Genomic DNA, 21,755 nt, shown 5'->3' on the forward strand with positions numbered 1-21,755 from the left:
ACACATGGGCTGGTGGTAAGAGGGTAAAAAAGGGGGGTTCATAACATAAGCCAGTGTCTCTTTAAAAAAAATTGAAGTTTCTTGTTGTATTCTGGAATGAGGTCAGACACGAGGCTCCTCATTGCACGCGCTGATTATTATTAGATCCCATTTTCGGCCAATCAGCGCCGAGGGGGGCGTGAATTTGGCGCAGAGGCAGGGTAGCGACAGCGCGCGATTGGTGGATTTTTATCGCCGTTGTATCACGGAAAGGGATAAATGCAAGCAAGGGGGGCCGGGTCTGGAGGGCTGCTTGAAACGCGACTGTGGGTCTGCAAGGTGGACAGTGTAACTCGCTCTAGCTTCTTTTTTTCCTTCCCCAGCATGCATGGCTTTTGTTTCTAGGAGCAGGGACAGAGCTGATGCAGAGAAAAGCACTTACCTTACACACTGTACCTGGGAGCCCTTTGAAAGTGCCCGAGCGCACAGTGTGACACTCAAGTCTGCGCTCTGCAGCTGTATAGACTGTGTTCAGTGAATTGATTTTATAACACAGAAGGAACAGACTGAGACACCGATTACAGGGTAGCTACAGCGTGGATAGCGGGCTATGCTGTCCGTGCTGTTTTAACACCCACAGAACCTGGAAATTAAACTTTTTTTCTACGCATCTAGCCTTTTAAGGCTACTCTGGACTGAAGTTCAATCGACTTTACTGCGCAACTCAGGAGTGAATAATTTCTTGCACTGTTTTTCTCAGCTCAGACTGTGAAGAGGAGGCGAAAAGAGCTGAGTTTGCTTTAAAGTGAATCAGAGGACCAAGGAGAGAGGGAGAGAAAGAGCAAGCACACCGCTCTCCCTCTGTGTGTATAACTTGGCAGCATGGTGCAGAAAATGAGCCACACAGAGAGCACCGCCGAGGCGCTGTCTTTTTTCGGCGGAGATTCGAGCTCCGATTCCGGGGCTTGCATGGACCTGGACCCGGCCGCCTCGCCTCTCTCGCCGGGCTCCACGGCTTCCTCGACGGCCAGCGACAAGTTGGGAGAAAACCCGGCGTGGTGTAAAACTCCCAGCGGACACATCAAGAGACCCATGAACGCGTTTATGGTGTGGTCGCAGATAGAGAGGAGAAAGATCATGGAGCAGTCCCCGGACATGCACAACGCCGAGATCTCGAAGAGGCTGGGGAAGCGGTGGAAGCTGCTCAGAGACAGCGACAAGATCCCCTTCATCAGAGAGGCGGAGCGGCTCAGGCTCAAGCACATGGCGGACTATCCCGACTACAAGTACCGGCCAAGAAAGAAGGTAAAGTCGAGCGCATCCAAGCCGGGCAGCAGCGGAGACAAGGGGGAAAAACTTAACGGTAGCTCTAACAACACCAGCACTAAGACGTCCTCATCTTCGAGGAAGAGTGGATCCAAATCACCCAGCAGCAGCAAACCCCACAAATCACTTTTCGGGAGCAGTAGCACCAAAGCAGCACTGTTTGCCTCTGAGCACCCATCAGAGCACCACCACAACTCTCTCTACAAGTCGAAGTCTGTCTCTTCAGCAGCCAAGCAGATACCAGACAGCAAGAAGCCCAAGCGAGTATACGTCTTCGGGAACAGCGGTGCGAGCCCCGCGTCCTCCGTCGTGGTACCAGCCAGCCCGACGCTCAGCAGCTCGGCGGACTCCAGCGACCCGCTCAGCCTGTACGAGGACGCAGCCAGCGGCAGGGAGGAAGGCGCCGACTCCCCCGGCAGCAGCGGCAGCCTGGGCGGGTCTTCGGAGCGCCACGGCGGGCACACGTACAGCAGTCGGCGGGCTTCCTCGCCTACCCCCTCCGGGTCTCACTCCTCCGCCTCGTCCCACTCGTCCTCTTCCTCCTCGGAGGACGAAGAGTTCGAGGACGACTTACTCGACATTAACCCGAGCCCCAGCTTCGACAGCATGTCGCTGGGGAGCTTTGGCTCCTCCGTGCTGGACAGGGACTGGGATATGAACTTTGAGTCCGGCTCCGGGGGGTCCCACTTCGAGTTCCCCGACTACTGCACCCCCGAAGTCAGCGAGATGATCTCCGGGGACTGGCTCGAGTCCACCATCTCCAACCTGGTGTTCACGTACTGAGAGAGAGGGAGAGAGCAGAAGGTAAAAAATAAAAAGCAAAAAATTACGACCAGAAACAGGGGTTCCTGCTACAGTGGGCGCAATAGTTTGTGTGCACCAGACTAATCTAAAACCCACTAAAACTAGCCTCCGTCCCTTCTCGCCCTCGTAGGCAAGAACTGCAAATCCTTGGAAAGCTCAACGTTAAAGCGAATAACTTGCTTTTTTGTACTTTTCTCTGGATACGTGGAGTGTGGGACTCGGTACAACCACGAAAGTGGAGGGAGTTCAAAACAAGAGGAGAGGGAAGGAGAGACTGACTGTGTTTACTGACAGTTAAACTCAGTCCTGGACTGTTTTGAACTCAACAACTTAACTGTGATTGATTTGCACGTTACGCGGTCCGCCGTTCACTTAATCAATGTCTGTCGCCGATTTAGAGAAAAAAAGGGACATTTCACAACTTTTTACCAATCGCCAAGTGAACTTCACCACTAAAAAGGTACACAAATAGGACTGCCGTGCGACATTTTTATTGTGGTGTGTCACCGAGAGGGATTTTTAATGAAACCGAGGTGGGTTGATGTTTTTTTTTTTTTTTTGTTTGTTTTTTTAAGTCGAATATTTTCTCAAAAGCAAAAAAACGTGTTACGCATGATAGCCTACTTTGTTCCTATCTTGTGCTGAGATTTTTTTTTTTCTGTGAGACTGTCGAACAGTTTAAAAACTAGTATTAGGGTTATTTAAGTGGATAGGTGGCGCTCGCTTCGGTTCTTCTCTTTAAAAAAAAAAAAAAAAAAAAAAAAAAAAAAAAGGACATTGAAATAATCACCAGCTGTCGTATTTTCAGACTTCAGGATTCAAACGCAACTTCAAATCTGTGCTGAACTTTATACACGTGTTCTCTATGATTCAGGACCAAAATTCTTTAATTTTCAGATGATAGCTATAGAGAAATCCTCACCGATTTTTTATTTTTTTTTCATCCTCTGAGCTTTGTTTTGTACATTTATTCAGATGCCATTTTATATGGGATGTCGTATTTATATACTGGGCCAAGCATTTTTGACTTGATCTTTAATTTTTATTTTCGTTTCTTGTATACATGATCTAGTCCTGTTTTTTTTTTTTTGTTTTTTTTTTTTTTTAACACGGTTGTTCGTCAGTATGTCTGTGTCTGTCACATTTCCTTCTCAGGCGAAGGGCTAGAGTTTTAAAAACACACAACTTTTCATTTCTTTTTTATATTTAAATGTACACACTTTTTGGACACTTAAAAGAGAGGAAACAGTTTGATTATTTTCTCAGTGTATTTTTGTACAAATCTATATAGAAAATGGGGGAGTCAACAATCGGTGTGTGTAGCCTACAGCTGTATTGGATTTCCTAATTTTTAATACCCCGGCAGGCTGGCTTTCATGCTGCCTTCAAGTGCTTATGGTGAGCGCGTATACTTATGTTGCCTGTTGAAACGCCTTTGTACGGACAGACAGCAGAACGGAGCTCAAGACTGCGGTGCCTATTGTTTAGAAGTCAAAGGCACCAAGCTACTTTTTGACAGAGCAGAGGAGCTAATATGAATCAGGTGTGTAATTTGTGTTTGAAATAATTGAACAGGCAAAGTTTGTATAACTTCTACCAGCAAGTACTGATAAGAGTTCTTTGATCCCTGAACATCTGCAGTACAGGCAAGACATACTTTGTATGCAATTACGGTTTTTTCCCGACAGCACTTGAAAGCAGCACCAGTCTTCGTATCAGCCTACCTTCTACGTTTACAGTGCCAGACTCCAGACTCCTTAAAGACACAGGAACGCATTATTTCCAGAGGCTATTCACACGGACCATGTGGGTTCAACAGCATCACTAGCTCTTAAGCAGCCGCTTGCTAAAACTGCATTTCCTGTCAGAGATCTTGCCTACGACAACAACGAGGAGATTGTAGCTTTAAATTTGACTTATTTCTTGATGTTTTCATTAACTGATGTCACATTTGCCAATCAGCCACTGGATTGATCAATATAGCAAGCAAACAACAAGGATGACAACATCAAGCATATTCAAATTTCTGACTTGAGTTCCGCAAACACCTACTTGTACTGCGTTTCTCATTGTATTTGAATATATAATCTTTTCTACTTGTCGGCTAACTATTAGCTAATAATTGTTTTAGTATCTTTATGGCATGGTGAATAGCATTTGTATTTCCGATTCAGGTTATTAGCTGTTGTGTTTTTCAGAAAAAAAAAAAATGGAAAAAAATGAGGAAAACGATGAAACGTGAACTCGATCTTTGTATATTTGACTGTATCATAAAGCAAAAAGATTGTGTGTTTATGTACGTTGTTGCTATTGAGGACAGGCACTGTCTAGAACTGCTATCTTTTACACATCCTTACTTACATTTAAGGTGGTCAGTTCGGACTGTTTTTTTTATATATATATGAAAGCATTTTTAAATATATTAACTTTATTTTTCATCCATCCTGTGCAATATGCTGTGTAGAATTATCATTTATTGTCTCTAATCATGCCATAAACAAAGGAACCACCCTTTTTTTGGGATCCAGAGAGAGGGGGGGGGGGGGCAAACTCATGCCAGCTAAATTGTGTCCATTCACTGCCTGTCAGATTGTTGATACAAACTTGTGTACAGAACTTTTTCAAGGAAGGAAATAAATATCAGCTGGAACTGAAACTCTACTGCTCTTCTCTTGATTATTGAATGTTTGCATTTCTATTTGACTGTCAGCATTAGCCAAAAAGTGTGTAGATGACACAGAACTCCACAAATAAGAAAGAAATGACTATCATTAACTCACAATGATCATAATTAACATTGTGTTTTGATCAACTTTTGGCCTCGACACCAGCTTTTTAGTAGTTGTTCCATTCTCTATGGCCGCACATGAATCACTTGGGTAAAAACAACAATTGCTGGCAAACCTTATTATGTGGAGTATGTCCTAAAGTACTTGGAATAACCACTAAAAATGAGCAATGAGTAGAAACAGCTTTTGGACAAATCCACTCCAGTCAGCTGCTACTTCAAATTATAACAAAATGACTGGCGTCTGCCGATTGAAAGAAAAAGGAAAAGAAACACGTTCCCATTCTTCGGAGCTACTGGTGAGTTATGAGTATGTTGATTTGTAATCTGAGGTGAAAATTCACTGCAAAATGAGATTATATAATCCATACATGCACATTTTTGGGATTAGTGTAAATGCCCACACTTGGTCAGCACTTGGAAAAAGCACACTTTTATTCACAGTTACAGTAGAACAAACAGGGCTAAATTTGAAAGAGTTTTACAAGTGACTCCAACATCTATAGACTGGTCTCTGACAGACTTTGGAGAGCTTACGGACCCCACTGTGGATTCAAGAAATAGATGCATTTATATGGACTGAGACAGAGCAAATCAATGAGATGGGTCTTAACCCCACCATGACATATATTTGATAAGTTTTCATGTAAAGCCCCTATAAGGCTTAAGTCCATGTCATGCATTCAATATATATCTTAGAAGGGGAGAGTTGAGCTGGGACCTGGATCTCCCATACCGATGATTATACAACCATATGGCATGACCTCGCTCTGACCAAACCGTATCTGCTCCTTTGAACTCTGTTGTACAGGTTTTTTTTTTTCCTTTCTTGCATCAGAAAGAAACCACATGAAACGATGCGCTTATCTGTTCAAACATCCACGTGATATAGATTTTTGGCTTAAAGGGTTAAAAAAAAAAAAAAAAAATCACATGCATTATGCATAACTTAAATCCATGTTGTCACTGGGTTGAAAACAGAAAATAGGGCATTGTCACTTGTAGTGGAAAGGATGCGCGAGGTGTATTCTCGACAACACTGAGTCACATAAGTGAATCTGCTTCTCAGATTCTTTGGGTGTGAATGAGTTCATTGCTTTGTTAATCACAAGCGGATGTGAAGCTTTACATGCATGAAACATTATAATAAACAACGACGGTTGCACAGACAGATTGATATTTTACAAAACAGTCACTGTGATAATGACGATGCACTAACACCTGCTGATAAGAAACATTGCCTATTTCTCCTGCATCCCTTGGATAAATAATAAAGATAAAAAGCCAAAAATCCAGCAGGGAGATTGCAACTGACCAGATGAAGCCTCAACCTCGTATGTTAAGTTTCTCTTTTAATTCCTTAAAATATATTCATCCTGATGAATAGCAGGTTGCACATTTACCTCATTAGTAAAAGCTGCCTGCGCACCAAGGCCACCTTAATTGGCTGACGGGGCTGTTTATTGGAGGATACACAATGATCAATTCAGAAGTTGAATCTATTATTCTATTATATTCTATTCTGTTCTATTCTATCATTCCAGCCTGTTGTGCTGTTTGCTGGCGTCCAGACAGTCATGATTCCCCCTTCCCCCTCTCCCAGACAGATCCTTATTGTGGGGGAAGGGCTGTTTTAGCAGCAGTCAGCCGAGGGCCCTCCAGCGTAGCTGACAAGCATGTCTGTCTGTCTGCAGTATGTGCATGAGTCCTGTGTGTGAACATTACACCACATGACATGGGGATCTCCGTAGCAAGATATAAAAAAGAAAAAGAAAAAAAAAACAAAACTGTACGCCCATTCTGCATACATCAGCAAAGATTCAGCATATATTTATTTCTTAACTGCTGTACCTCGTCTTCTGTCAGCTGGTCGAAAAGAACAAACTACGCCACTGGAAGCAATGCACTGCACACGCTGTTGTATTTAATCCGATAATGATTCGTAATTGGCTATGCAAAACCATCACATATGACACAAACATCATTATGGTGCAGTGTATTGTTATTTTTTTTTTAATGCTGTAATTGGATGCAAAAATAACAGCAAGACGTTCACGAGTTCTAATGCACAGTAACAGGATGACATGATAAATTAGATAAACATGCAAAACAAACTGTCAGCTGCATATGTTATACTACTTTAAAATACACGGGCTATGGGTGTAAAAAAAAAAAAACAGCTTTCATATTTACACATGTAAAGAAAATACAGTGAGTGTGCTCTAATTCATGAAATCATAACTGAGCCCCCAGCATCAAAACTAAATGCAGATCTACGCCCTTCATTGCAGCTTAATTGGCTCTGTGCAATAACAGTCTTTGTAATACCCGCCACGTACTGGTTTATTTTTTTAACTTTCCAGTGACAAACACGAATCGTGCAAGGAGATAATGTCTTCAGTATGTGGTATAATCTTGCACCTTTTCTGAACGGTTCCAGCACTTCTCTCTCCCCATGCGTGTGTGTGTGTGTTCAACTCCCCTAAGCTGTATGTAGCCTGTTCAGTGTGCAGTCTCATGCCTGGCTCAGCTGACTCCTCAGTGGGAGATATGCAGGCGGCAGCCAGGGCAGAGCGGAGCCGAGCGGAGCAGAGCAGAACAGCCTGACTGCTGGAGTCAGTGGCCCAGTAAAACCACAGCAGGGGGGATAAGAGCTCTGCCGGAGGGGGGTGAGAGAAGTATGGCTGTATCTCTACGCCTGCCTGTCTGTATATGTAGCTGCTCCGAGTTCAAACCAAAGGGGGAGGTTCGTGGAGTGGAGGTGGAGGTGGTGGTGGTGGTGGTGGTGGCGCTTTTTCTTCCTTTGTACAAATGCCTTGCCTTTCATTTGGTTTCAGTACACACACCGTTTCATGAGCAGTAGCACTTCCTCTCCATTATTTATCTGTATCTGTCTGGGATATGAGTAGAGGACACAGTGGTGGTGTCTGTTATCATTAGTTTTGCGAGCCTCTACCTGACTAGCTCTGGCTAGGTGTCCCCACAGGCTTTGCATTCGCACAAACGCAATGCAGGCAGGTTCTGGTCCGTCCGTGGGTTTCAGTCAGGGCAACACACACTGCATTTTTATCTTCCTCTGAACCAGTGGGTGGTAAACGACTCTCTCTGCATGTATTTGCAAATGCACGTCCGTTTTCATTTTAGTTGTTTCCTTTTTATCTGGGGCATGGAATTATTGCTGTGAGGACAACATACCGAGGGGACACACTTTTTCTTCCCTTCTTCCCTGCCCCCCTTTCCCCTCCAACACACAAAGTGGTACCACCATGCAGTGACTGCAACACCAGAAGCATTTTGTCTTATTTTTCCTTCTTGGGTAACTTAATGAAAATAATTTGACCACACCTGCACTGAACTCCAGTTTACAGTTATTCTGTCTCACTATTTGATGCAAGAAGTAAAGTTTCTTAAAACTGATGAAAATGGAAAAAAAAAAGGTTAAGATATCACAGGGTTGTATTTTTTACTATAGCAGCAGGTGTATGCAAATAGCAGCCGGGGGACAAGCCGATAAATCAAATCAAGTAGAAAACCACCAACTTTTCTCATGCATATTAAAGATTTAAAGAACACATTTAGTAAAAAGTACTAATTCTAGGTCCATTATGTGTTGGATGATGTATAATTTTCAACTTTTATGTTTGTGTGCGTGGGCGTGTTTTACACATATGAGGAAGATGACTGGAACCATTTTTTGTTTATCTAAATCTCACCCTGATCAACTCATCATATGTCTTTCCAGAGCCACGTTTTCACCTTGTAGCGGCGCCACCGATTCCTGCCACTGTTTGTATTTACTCTACATGCCACCATTGTGCAGCACAAAAACAATGAGACCTTTTTCTTTTGTCCCTTCCTTTGTTCCCCTGCTACTGGCGTCCAGACACAATGCAGTCTCCAGGCGGTGCATCCAGGAAAGTTTCTGTCAGACGGCCTGCGCCTTGTGTGCACACACAAAAAAAAGACACTGAGAACAAAAGACAAGATGAGGGAAAGAATGATGAAGCAAAAAAAAAGGTGGTGGGACATTTTTTGAGTGTTAGTTTTAGTGGGCACCACAATGTGTGTGTGAGAGAGAGAGAGAGAGAGAGACGGAAAGAACCTGCACAAAGAGGCGCAAATGAGTAAACAAATGACAGACAAGCAAAAAGTATAATAATTACAATCGAATAAAATTAGATAAAATGCAGCAAATCAGTTTGCCACAACAGGTGGATAAATCAAGTAAATGATTTGGGAAACTTATTTAAAGAAGTTGGTGAGCATCAATAGATAAAACGAATAAACCATTAGATTTGGGCACCATGCTCTCTATCCGCAATCAGACGTATCCACAGTCCGATATTGTTGTAGGCATAGTTGTTTGACTTTGAGAGGGCGGGACTCTTTGGAGAGCGAAATGAACTAGGCGCGGCCAAAAGGAGCCCCATCCATCTATCACACGTGTAGACAAAGGGGGACTCCACAACACAAAGCTAGATGTGCCCTCTCAAACTTTTTCCACGACGCACGGCAAGGCGCGCAGAGCAAGCAGCCCCCAGGTGAGTTGCCTCCGAGCGGGATACTGCCTTTGCTTTCTCCCCCGGAGCGATTTTTGAATTTATTTCCAGTTAAAAGTTGCGGCTGTAGTTGGTGCGTCAGCGCTCAAACTTGAGCACAAAGCAGGAGGGGAGAGGGAGAGAGACATAGAGAAATAGAGGCAGCAAGGAGGGAGAGAGAGAGAGAGCGAGAGGAGCGGTCCCCTTTTCCTTTGTCTGATGCGGGGCGCTTTGAGGAGAGAACTTGAGGGGATGCTCTGACACGCATCTCCAAAACGCACAGTAATACCCAACTTGTGTTATTTAGAATGAATTAGACTGCGAGCTTTAGTGGAGGTGAGATGGAGTTTGTGTTGGTGCCGTATTTTTTTGTCTCCTGGGGATGTTGCGACACACAAGACAAAGCAACTGCCTGTCAGAAGTTTGCGGAGGAAAGGATCTTTTACGCACGCTAAGGAAAGACAAAGTGGCAAAAAATTTGGCTCACAGATAGTTTGTAAATAGTTTTATCTCCTGCGTTAGTTTTATGACACTGGTGTGCCCGGTCTTGCGAAGTTGCCCCTCCACTATGGGAATTCAGCACAATGCAATCAGGTGTAAAGTCTCCAAGAAACAAAACGTGGACACAGATTTAAACTTTTTTGCACGAACAAGGGACGATGTTTGGAGAGGGGAGGATGCCAAGAGACGAATCCCAAATTGGTTCGTGTTGTAGATCTTAAAGAAACTTGTTGTAGTTTATTGGAAACGGATCAACAGGTATAAGTCGCTGCAGCTTCTTTGTTACTGTAAAGGCTCCTTTGTTCTCAGTCCATACAAAGAAAAGCAGCAGAAGGAGCGCAAATCCACCGGGAAACAACTTTGTTTTGAACTCGTACAATTAATTTAAAAAAAGATAAAAATATTTTCATTTCATTTAGTTAGTCTTGGTATTCCAAAGTGCTCATTAAGCGTGCATTTGCTTTCCCCCCTCTTTCTTTTAAATATGTTAAACCCGCGGAAACATCTCAAGACAAATAGTTACTAACTTGAAGTGTAATAGACAGTTTCACCTTGGTTATTGTGAAGTAATTACAACATAAGAAATGAAGTTTAAATGATTTTAAGAAACTTTATAAATCTTGTGAAGGTGTGGCCAAACAACTTGTTTGAATTTGCTGCATTCCACAGTACAGTAGCCCTACCCTTAAACTTTTTATCAGGCAACACAGAAGAGAATTTGCACCTAAGGGTTTGGCTTGTAATATAACACAAAATTAGTTTCACATTTTGGAAGAAAAAAGGGAATTTCGTTAGGTTTGTTTTCCAGTCTTTATTTTTTTTTTTAACATAGATATACACATTTCACCCTCACCCACACAGCTCACTCATACCAACTTTTACACAGCTTATTCACACCTAAAGTTGCTAGTTAGATGTTATTAGCATTTAAAATGTAATTTAATTTTCTGCTTTGTTTCATAAGCGATGAACATAAAAAGCAGTAAAGTTTTGATCACACTGCTCTCAGTATTTTTGTTTTTTTCTTAACTTCTCTGTCATTGTCTTTAGGTGGGATTTCTGTCACAGATTAACCAGCAAAGCTTTTCCTCCTGTGAGATGTTAAGGACATAAAAAAATATGTGGAAATCACACGGAAGATGTAAAGTCACCCATCAAGCAACTTTTCAGACCAAGAGGAGGATTAAGAGACTGCAGTTTTTTTTTGTTTTTTGAGAAGGTGAAGACTTATCACAGAAGGATTTATTCAGACGTCTTCAGCAGTAGCAGCCGCAGCAGCAGCAGCGCCAGTCGGATTGTGTCTTAGGCACACTTGGAAATCTAAAACTCCCGGAGACACTTTGAGGATTATAAAAAATGCGTAGTATGCCTCTTTACAAGACACGTCTCGGGCCAGTCCTCGGGACTGCAGGATATTGCATCTCTGATCCTCCTCGGCCCTCTGCATGGGTAGGTAATATTACTTTTTTAGTGGGATGTGGCACTTGTTCAACCACTTGTTTGCAGGGCCGGTAGAGCTGTCCAGCCCACACCACACTCACACACACATACACACATACGCCACTGCATTTATTTTCCTTCATCAGCTGAATTTTGTGAGAGGTTGAATTGGGCCTATACGGTCACATGGGCGTGACTGTGACGTTGAGAATTCTCAAACATGCAGCGGTTCGGAGACCACTGTCTGATGATGATTATAGATACAGAAGCATTGTCCTTGCCTAGGGTTTTGTTAACTGACAACACAACTTAGAGGCTTGGCTTTTCACGCTTGTCATGCACTCTTGTTAAGACGCTTAGTCAATAAAACACCCAAAGCATCTTTAATGAACATGGACAGATTTTCAAGTTCACACCCGACCTAGATCTAGTCTTTACAACAAAACAGAGGGACAAACTTAAATTTCATATGATCAAATGCAAATTTCATATACAATATTAGACGCTACTACATCATGTTTGAAGTATGGATGGCATGCAGGACCCCGGATATTATAACATGCAACTTCATCATGTTTATTTTTTTTACATACATGACCTTGGTCATCCATTGCAGTGATGAAAAAAAAACAGCTGGGCGTAGTCCAAGTGTTCATGATCAGTTACTTTGATTTGGAAACTATATAACACTTGCAGGAGTAGCAAACGTGTAGTATCGTTGCAGCATGGTTTATTGAAAAGAAGAGTGCAACAGTTGCTGCACCTCACCTCAGTGAAGAAGGGGCATTTGTGTAATGCCCGTTGCTTGTTTCAGTTAATGCAGACGAGCGTTTTACACTTAGAAAAGAGTGACAAGAAATTTTAAGCAACCTGCAATTCTACTATACAGAATGTAAGGGAGAGGGGACAAGACTCACCCCTTTCTCTCGCTTTGCAGCCCCTTATCAATGATGTCATTGAGAGCCAATGGGAGCATACTATGGTGCTTGTCGGCATCCAAGCTCCGCCCCCAGCCCCCTTTGTGCATGGCAGCCCACATGGTCCTGCAGCATCACATTTTCACCATGCTTTACTCTGCAGCAGAGAGAGAGAGAAAGAGAGAGAGAGAGAGAGGGGCAGAGATATGGAGATGTGGCTCTTGGCTGTGCACTCTGATGTTAATTTGCCATGTCTGCTCAGAAATGAGTTGTTTATCACTGTAAGCGTACAGCATGCAAGGAACAACATGGGTAGCGAGAAAAAAAAAATGACATAAATTTTTTATATTTTTACATTAAAGATCAGCCAAAAACAAGTGAGCCCTCGAAACATACAATTTAAACAAGAATACAAGGAAGGCTAAAAGCCAGCCGAATAACACAGATGTTCTCTTTTTATATCGCATTTAATTAATGTTTGCCGAATTCTAGTAAATTAGTGTTAAATTATGGGGGGGAAAGATCTAATTATAGGAAATAAATAATAAAAGATTAAATCAGCTCAAGAGAACATGGCGGTACCTGACAGTGTATATGTCAGCTTGAAAACTAATACGAGCACTTGCTTTTAAGACTTAGGCAGAGCAGCATTTACCTGTATCCCCGTTGCTCCTGAGGCGCAGTCTCAGGTCGCAGCCTTGAAGTGGCTGGATCAGCGTGAATCGAGGTCAGTCAACAACGTGGCACGTACATGGGGATATAGGTTAGTGGTAGAGGATGGGTGCTGATGAGTCATGCGTGTGCAGTAAGTACAACATAGGATCAGAGATCGAGAGAGTATGAGGAGAATTAACCATCCACCAGTCATGCTCAGATCCTGACCCTCATCTCTGCGTAAGCCTTTCAAGTTTTTTCTTGAATTGAATGATGTCTGTATCATTTCTACAGTCAATTCAACTTTTTTTATTTTATAATTATTTCAACTTTGGCTGGATCTGAAGATTAGGCTGTGCTCACAACCCTATCCCTGGAGCTCCACACAAACCGTTTACCTGTGCAGCGTATTTACAAGTGAACAGATTCAAACCAGTACACACACACTGACTGAACTTGTGAATAAAAACGGAAACATCAAGTTTGCCGTAACTAATCATGATGACAGGCCCGGTACTGAGCTGCAAATCTACAATGCAGTGGCGTGAGCTCTCTTACCTCTATTACAGAATAGAGGCACTGTGTGCTTAATTACTTTGCTCATCAGCAACACTATTATCAAGTTTAGTGCGTATTTTTTATTTTTTATTTTTTGCCACATCTGCCATTTGGTGGACGCTTTGTGAGACCACACGCTCTTTTGTATAGCTGCTCCAGTGGGATTCGTGGGTCTAAACCTAATCTGCTGAGTTACACAGGACACATCTTCCAGTTCTGTCTCAGACATCTCCGTGTTTAAATCTTGTCCAATTACATTACTAGAACACAGGGCGTGCCCGTATATTGTACTGATGTTATGCAGACTGTATAAGTCCAGAATACAACACTGGGCCTGGAGTATAACTAATCACCACCGTGAGCCTAATTCTCTCAGACATCCTGTGGTCAGCCTCCGGAAAGCTATCAGGTTTATTTTTTTACCACTCATTGCATGCAGCTTGTGGGCACTTCAGCTCGTTGTCCCTCACAGAAATCACTATAATGCATTTATAGTTTCTGGTTCATCGAACAACAAAATGACAGCAGATACTTGTTATGGTTCAATCTGTTTCTGAAGCGTTTGACGGTTACACACGCAGCCCCGTTGACCCGTCGCTGTGCATGTTTACACTATTGAAATGATGCTATTTCTTCACTCTGTAATGTTTGATGGTCTGATACAAGCGCTGACAGATGGCCAAATAAATTTTGTGCTGGATCTTGAAAGCGTAACAGCCGCTAAAACAGATTTGTGTTATATAGTATGTGCCTTGATAAAAAAAAAATTAAAAAAAATTGAATGAATGGGACAGGAAAAGGAAGTTGTCAAAAAGCAGCAATAATAATCTTGTTTAATCCGCTTCCCCCCCTTTTCCACAATTTGAATTTAGGTTGATGCTCCTTTTGTGCACATCAGTGAGTCACAGGACACTACACTGCCGGTACAGTGCAGCGAATTACAGTGCGGTAAAACATTAGGCCCACCGTTACTAATCGTGACGACAGTCCTAATTCTCCAAGCCACAGGCATTCTGTGGTCATCCTGTTGCAAACTATCAGAGCTTAGTTATACCACTCGGCGCCTGTAGCCGCGAGATAAGTTAACGTGCTCTGCTGGCATGCTAATACATACCAGTACTAGGGGACAGGAATAAATTATTTCTCTATGACTGCGCACAAGGCAGAGCGTTTGAAGGAGGTGAGGGAGAGACAGAGAGGGAACATAGGGAGATGAAGCAGAATGAAGAGACGTCGGGTGGGATGGGCAGGGCAGAAAGGAGGGAAAGAGAGAAAGCAAGACGGGAAACACGGCGATGCAGATTGAGAGGGGAAAGGAGATGGAAAGTGAGATGAAAAGGACAAGAATGATCCAGACAGCAGGCTTTAAAGGGCTTTTTATATCAGCCTTTCTTCCGTTTATAGTTACTCCCTTACTGTGACTGTGGTGGGAGAAATAGTCATGAGTGCAGTACTCATTTTCTTTTCAACTGTGAGACATACACTATATAAGACAGATAACTGAAAGCCTTTTCCCAGATAGGTAGCATTTAAAGCTATGAGCTCAGGAACCAGACATTTTCCAGAAAATAAAAGCCGTACAGATGTATTTTACTGCTCTGACCTGAAAACTACTCAGCCTGCACCCACAAACATGACCTTTACAGGGATTTTGCCCTAGTTTTAAATATTCAGATCATGCAAGGAGAAATAGCTGGCAGACAACGTTTAAAAAAAAAATTAAATCAAAGTGAAAACCCACTAGTGTAGCTTTTAGTAGGACAGAAAACAGCACAGAGACAGCATGTAATAGCCACTTTAGATCTCTGAGAAGAAATTATGACTTTATGATGCAGATTGTTTTTTTAGCTACTTTAGATTTGGGTTTAAATGTTAATGTCTTGTTTTGTGCCACGTTGTGTGCTCATGCTTGTATGCCGGCTGCACATTTGCCCTCTGGGATTTTAGTAAAATCAAAACCCAAACTGCACACTATTGCATGACAAATCAGTCGGAAAACACATAAAGGTAAGCGCCAAATCAAAATTCACCGGATGATAGCTTACATGGTGTGTCGCACAGCAGGTCTAACTGTCTCTGAAGATATTGCTTTCTACCCATCTTTCGTCCCAGCCTAGGTACTGATACAGGGACACGGATTCCAATAACAGCTTTAGCCAGTTGTCTGTCTGTCTATCACAGATCAACTTATTACCTCCATAAATGCACAGCATGTTGCTGTCTGGGGATGGACTGATAATCCCTCTAAAGACCAGGGTTTTATCAAAGCTAAATCTGCTCCACACACACACACACACACACAAGGACGGGCTTGCATCAGGGATACCCACACGGGAGCATACAGACACACATGTGGCGATAGACTGGCCTGATAAAAACGCAGACATACATGTAAAGACTGGGGTTTTATCACAGGCAAATCTGTTATTGTCTGGTAGTTATAGGATTACGAAGCGGCGATTTTAAAGGCACAAACATACGCATGTGTCATTAGGGGATGAACACTTTCTTGCATGCTGAAGGCACAGAGTAGTAAGTTAAAATCAGCAGTGGCACATGTTAATACTCTGACTGAGGTTTAATGATATGATAAAAAAACGATGGATGGCACCTTCTATTATGTGCAATTTTGATTTGCTTTTTCCATTCACAGCCAGATCATCGTCTTTACATATATATACATTCTCTAATCACCAAACATTGCAGCTACAAGGTGTCTTTCTTTTTCTTATGGGTTCAGTGGATAGTTTTACAGCATGCTTTTTTTAAATTCCTGAAAATCATGTCTCCCTCTTTGAAAATTTGAAGCAAAGAGCAACGACCCAACAAGTGTTGTGTTGATCCAGTCAGGTGTGGAAAATGTTCGCGCTGCGTCTGAGTGAAGCGGGGGAACTCGCTGTCAGGCGCCGTATTGAACAGTGTAATTGAAATGACACCTGTCTCAAGCTAATTGATCCGTAGCAGTGCCAGACCGCGGTGAGCGAGGAGAAGCTAGCCCTGGGCGCAAGGTTATAGAGAGAAAAGCTGCCGATGATGGAGACCTAGCTTGCGGCCTAGCATGCCGGTGTCCTAGGGTTGAACCGAGACTGAGCTGACGCTGACTTCCCAGACTATCAACTTGAAGGAGGGCAAGGCCCGCCATTAGTGAATGGCTGAAATGTCCTCAGTAGTGCGTACTCAGTCTTATGAGTGCATGACCTGGCTATATCACTATTCTTCCTCCGTATCCAGAGTGGGAGGATTACTCTAGCTGCTTTGCTATGTAATGTCATAGTAGCACCCATTTGTGACCATGGTGAGTGGGCAGGAATTAAAGGATAGCTTTACAAGTGTTACACTTTTATACTTGTGAAATATTTCTCCGGGCTGTGAAATGTCATCCCTTGACTTGTTTTCAGTGAGTTTCCGTAACTTGCAGTGTGTCCTACATGGTCAACACCTGTCAGACCACTGCCTTTGGTCAGACCACTGGCAACCGATTGAGCGTGTTGAACTGGCAGAGTTAGTGAGAGAAACCACTTGGGTTGGCTGGTCAGCTTAGCAAACCAGTGACCAAGAAAAGAAAATGTCGAAAGTAAGCGAATGGCAGTGGGCGCACACAGAAAGCTTTTGTTTATTGTTTTTTTTTTCACCCTCAACTCATCGGAACTTTCCAAAACGCAAATATATTCACAATGACATGGTTCTTTTAAATGGAAGACGTGTACACCAACAGCTGAGGCCAGCGCTGTATCACGGTTTGTTGTTTTTTTCCCCAGTTTACCAGCTAATCCTAGTTCTTTCAGAATCTAGACTACTGCCACTTGCTGGTATAATCAAGTGCAGAACGTACAGTACGTGAAAGTGGTCTTCAGTCTTTGCGTCTGTGTTCAAGTGCAACTTTTAATCCCAGACACGAGGCGACGTCAGCCTTCAATTGCCGGTAGTTCTTCGATGTCGGCTTCAGTGTGGCCAGGCCTTAACCCAGAGCAGTGCTGCACATTGTTGTAGGTTATGTATAGTTTTTAAAGGCAAGGTTAGAAGGGGCTACTTAGCTCCCTTTTCTTCTTGTACACAAATCTGCTGTAATTGTGCGTCACCTTTACACATTCCCCTCTACAACATCCTCCTGCCAACCACAGAGCCATAATATTTCTGTAAATTACGTAGCAACCTGTTTAAACTGTCAGTCACAACAGACCTGAGTGCAAACTCAATCTTCTACCAGCCACGTCTGCTGAACGTCTGCTGAAAATTAAACCGTTATATTCTCCTTGAAACCGATGTCCTTTAATTTTCATGAGAACTTTTGACTGTAATTTTTTGAAATATTTACTTTAGAGAACGAAAGAACAAAAAAACATCACAGAAAATTGGCAAACTTTTTGTAGAGGGAAGGGAAGAATCTGCAGTGATGTAAAACCGTAAAGGGGTGCAATAAATGAGCACACACACTCCAATCCTGCTGGCTCGGAAGTGTCACCTCATTTTTTAGAGAATGGTTTTCAGTTATTTGATTATATCAAGCACTCGTTTTCTCTAATAGTTGGTGGTTTACTTGGGAACTTCAGACTGATATAAGAGCTATTTTTAGAGAGGTATTGCAAGGGGGTGTAGCATTGTTAAGCTGTCAGTTAGGTGTCATATTAGCAGTAAATAGTGTCTTGTATTCCTTAAATAATAACTGTTTATTAGATACTCTGAGCTGTATACTCGTCATTGTTGCGGCAGTAGCATTCGAGCTGATCCGAAATGTTATCTTGCGTCGTCTTTTCTCTGCACCTTGTCAGGACGGTGTACTATTGTTGACTAATACTGAATCTGATCTGTTTTGATGGAGATATCTTTGAGCTTAGCTGGATGTGGCGTGATGAATCAGATTATGTTCTGTAACACGAGCTGAGATATCAGACTTTAACCCGTACCAATCTTTGCTTTTCTGGGTCTAAGACATTTAGTTTTTTCCTTTGCGCATGTGCACAAGTCTAATCACAAGTCTAATTTCCAGGAACTTTTTGTTTTTTAAATATCAAGATTGCAGCATAGGAGGCACATCTCCATGTCATCTGACTCAGTGCTGACCCCAAAATCACATGCTGACGAGTGACAGCAGCCAGAAAACACACCAACTTTAACATGACGACTGGGCCTGGATTTGTTTGTATGTATCTTTAAAATGAATTTTCTGAGCTCCACATATTCACACACAGCTTTAGATGGACTTCAGTATCTACAGTCCACCCAATCGATCCAGTTTCCTTTATTCATCCGCCAATTTATTTATTTATTAATTTTTTTCTGGGAAGCACCTTTTTTTTTTTGATATCACGCTGTATGATTGTGTAATACCACGCTGTAAGATGAGTCAGAATTTATCATTGCCTCAAGCATCACTCATATACGGGAATCTGCGTTTGTATGGACGTGGCATTTACAGCAGCGTGATGCTGAATGTAAAAACGGAGAAAGTTGTGTTTCCTGGACACAGATTATGCCTCAGACTGAAAGCCTTCCCGTAAGAGCATCTGCATTGACACGCTTTTCCAGTCCAGTGCCGGACATAATCTGAGTGCCTGGAAATGGGCTGAATAAGCCGAGGTAAATGTCCCACTCTCAATAATGTAGTAGTGCCTAGCCGGAGGGGGCCTGTCCGATGGACACAGGTGGATACAAGCTCAATTTCCTGTAAAGCACGCCACCACACACAGCAGCTATGTAGGTTTTCATTTTATTTGAGCACTCTTCGAACAATGGGGACATTTACTGAAATAAATATGCAACATATGTAGCTTAGCATGTGGAAAGCTAACTTATTTCCAGGTATCTCATACAAATGCGTGCTTCCTCCATTTATATAGGGTCCAAAAATCCATCTTGCTACGTTAATCTAAGGCTTTTATAGATAATATAAAAAAATCCAGTGGAGAATAAAGGTTGACATATTTCTTTTCAGGTCTTTTAATTTGAGGTCAGTGTGTAATCTTTGGTGGGAATGTGTCTGAAAGAGGCTCAGTCAAGCCCTGTTGTTATTATTATGCATATAATTACTATGCATCAGCTGTTAGCTATTCTTTAATATGCTGTGTTGCCAGCACCAGGGCACAAGGTCAAATTCATAGTACTTGTAAATGTCCTTGCTGAATAAAATTAGATTCTGACTTGAACTATGTGTGTGTGTGTGTGTGTGACTCGCTGACAGTCACTGAAATGATCACACACTTGCACAGCCAGTCCATACACTGAGTTTGGCGTACAGCCTGTGGCCATGTTCACAACACCTCAACTTGATGCCGCAGCTCTCGTTCAGACCAACCATCCCGTGCTGAATCACACGCGGAGACAAATTTCCTTTCAGACAAGGTCAAGGCTTCATCTTCAGCTGAGAAGTGAGCTGAGTAAGCGTGAGTCATGCGTTCAATTATGCATTAGCCTGTTACCCTGCACACTCTGACAGACAAGTAGCATCCAGATAGCTGACACAGCCTGGACTTACAAGTGACCGGTTGGTATATTACCCTTTCTTGGAAATTAAAAAAAGAAAATGGAAACCCTTGCTGTTACATCAACATTAACTGTTTTCTTAAATTGACTTTTGCGTAATTGTTCAACTAGCTGCGCTAAATCTACGGTATGCTACTTTCAACTTGTTAACAAGGCAAATTTCTGTTCTTCCGAATACAATCATAGGCAGTATGAAGATGGACGCGGAAGCCAAAGCAAGTAGAGCTCCCCCTGGTGGCTGTCGGAAGTCTAGGTCATAAGCTCCACCCCCTCCATGTTAGTGGATGTGACTTGAGTCAAACTAAAACACTAAAATACACATCACGGAATTTTTTTTCAAGGATGGTTTCTGTCATTCTAGCTAGTTAGTATAACGCTGACGCATGTTCAAGTGTCAATTTCCTGGATAAGTTTTGTTTAGTTAGTTATTTGACGCTATAGAAACAGGATGTGACATAGTGGCAACCGCCAGTTGCCATGCCAACCGCTCCGTAAAGCAGTCCCATGGGACTGTGAGAGTTGTAAAAAAAAATAAAAAATAAAAAAATAAGCACAGTGTCTAATCCAACATTTCCTTGTAACTGGTGGAGGCAGACAAGAGCGTAGTATTAATTAAACGAAAACGAGTCTGGCGGAAGTGGGGACACATTGTCCATATTTATATAGTCTATGTATTCTAGATCAAATTAAAAACGCTTACAGGCCATTTAATTACGCATCACAATGACTCATTTACTTTTATTACAAATTACCTGCCTTTACGTCACAACTTCAGACAGCCTAGATGAACCTGACTGGCCTAGTTTCTAAAAAGTAATCCAGTATCTTCTGAATATTCTTGCACGGACAAAGTTAATCCTGGTGCATCATTTAGACTACTTTACATTTGGGTTTGGCAGATAATCCACTTCGAGCCGCGACAGTGTTTCATGCGTATCAGTGTGATTCATTTGAGAGCCTCTCTTTTTTTCCTGCTGTTTGTTGTGTGTATGCCCATCTCTGTTCTGATGTTTTCTGTGCTCAGATAGACCGAGGCTGCTTTACCAGCTACTTAGTAAGCTCTCTGATGTCCTCGGCTATGTGTGTGGTAATGAGAGCTGCTGACACAGTGAACTGTGGCCACTCAGACACAAAGATATTCAGTATGAAAGCATGTCGGCACAAGGACGCTTGCAAATAGGTGTTTGCTCTTTCTTCCCAACACTTTCTCCTTTTATTTGACTGCGTTCCCCCACTCTAATTTATTCCATTTCTCTTCCCCTGTTGCCTTCCCCTCCTCTTGGCCTCTGTATTTTTTCTCTCCGACTTATTATTTTTTTTTTTTTCTGCCCGATTTTCTCTATCACACGCAGACACACTGTGAGATGCTGCCTTGCCACAATAGACAGTGAGAGCACCGCGCCAGCCTCCTCTTCAGTTCACCGCCAGTTCACTCGGCTCCACACTGACAGAAATGACGCTGGACACAAATGCAAATTTGACAGCGACAGTGATGCCAGCCACTTCACGTTAGCATTACTTTAGGTACCAATTTGCATTCACTTGAAAGGGCGACTTTCAGACTTTTAGACACGGGTTTGTATTATTCTTGTCTCGTTGGAACTCAGTCGGTTTAAGGCTGATAATGCTCTGTCACTTTTCGCTGATTCATCTGTCCCCGCAGCATCCAAAGAATCTAAAAATATTCTGTCAGACCTTGTGAAAGCAGGAAAAAAAAATCTCATTTGATGAAATTGTCACAAATAGCATCATTATTCTCTCCAAAACAAA

At 42.6% G+C, this 21,755-nt stretch overlaps 1 protein-coding gene and 1 long non-coding RNA gene across 2 annotated transcripts in view; both read left to right on the plus strand.

Annotated features, from left to right (window-relative positions):
- Nucleotides 1–303: 303 nt before the first annotated feature.
- Nucleotides 304–4,863, plus strand: sox4b (SRY-box transcription factor 4b). Its single transcript, XM_084557307.1, has one exon. The coding sequence runs from the start codon at nucleotides 862–864 to the stop codon at nucleotides 2,086–2,088; it is 1,227 nt and encodes a 408-aa protein (XP_084413433.1). The 5' UTR covers nucleotides 304–861; the 3' UTR covers nucleotides 2,089–4,863.
- Nucleotides 4,864–9,080: 4,217 nt separating this feature from the next.
- Nucleotides 9,081–21,755, plus strand: part of LOC311497635 — a 103,109-nt gene continuing 90,434 nt past the window's right edge. The window contains exons 1-2 of the long non-coding RNA XR_014699385.1: nucleotides 9,081–9,438; nucleotides 10,987–11,385. This is a non-coding gene — a long non-coding RNA (uncharacterized lncRNA). The remainder of the gene's footprint in view (nucleotides 9,439–10,986; nucleotides 11,386–21,755) is intronic.

Source organism: Chelon labrosus (genome assembly GCF_963514085.1).
Source record: "Chelon labrosus genome assembly, chromosome: 12".
Lineage (NCBI taxonomy): Eukaryota > Metazoa > Chordata > Actinopteri > Mugiliformes > Mugilidae > Chelon > Chelon labrosus.

Excerpts from the sequence above, each read along its gene's own strand:
- sox4b (XM_084557307.1), top strand. The coding sequence starts at position 862 with ATGGTGCAGAAAATGAGCCACACAGAGAGCACCGCCGAGGCGCTGTCT.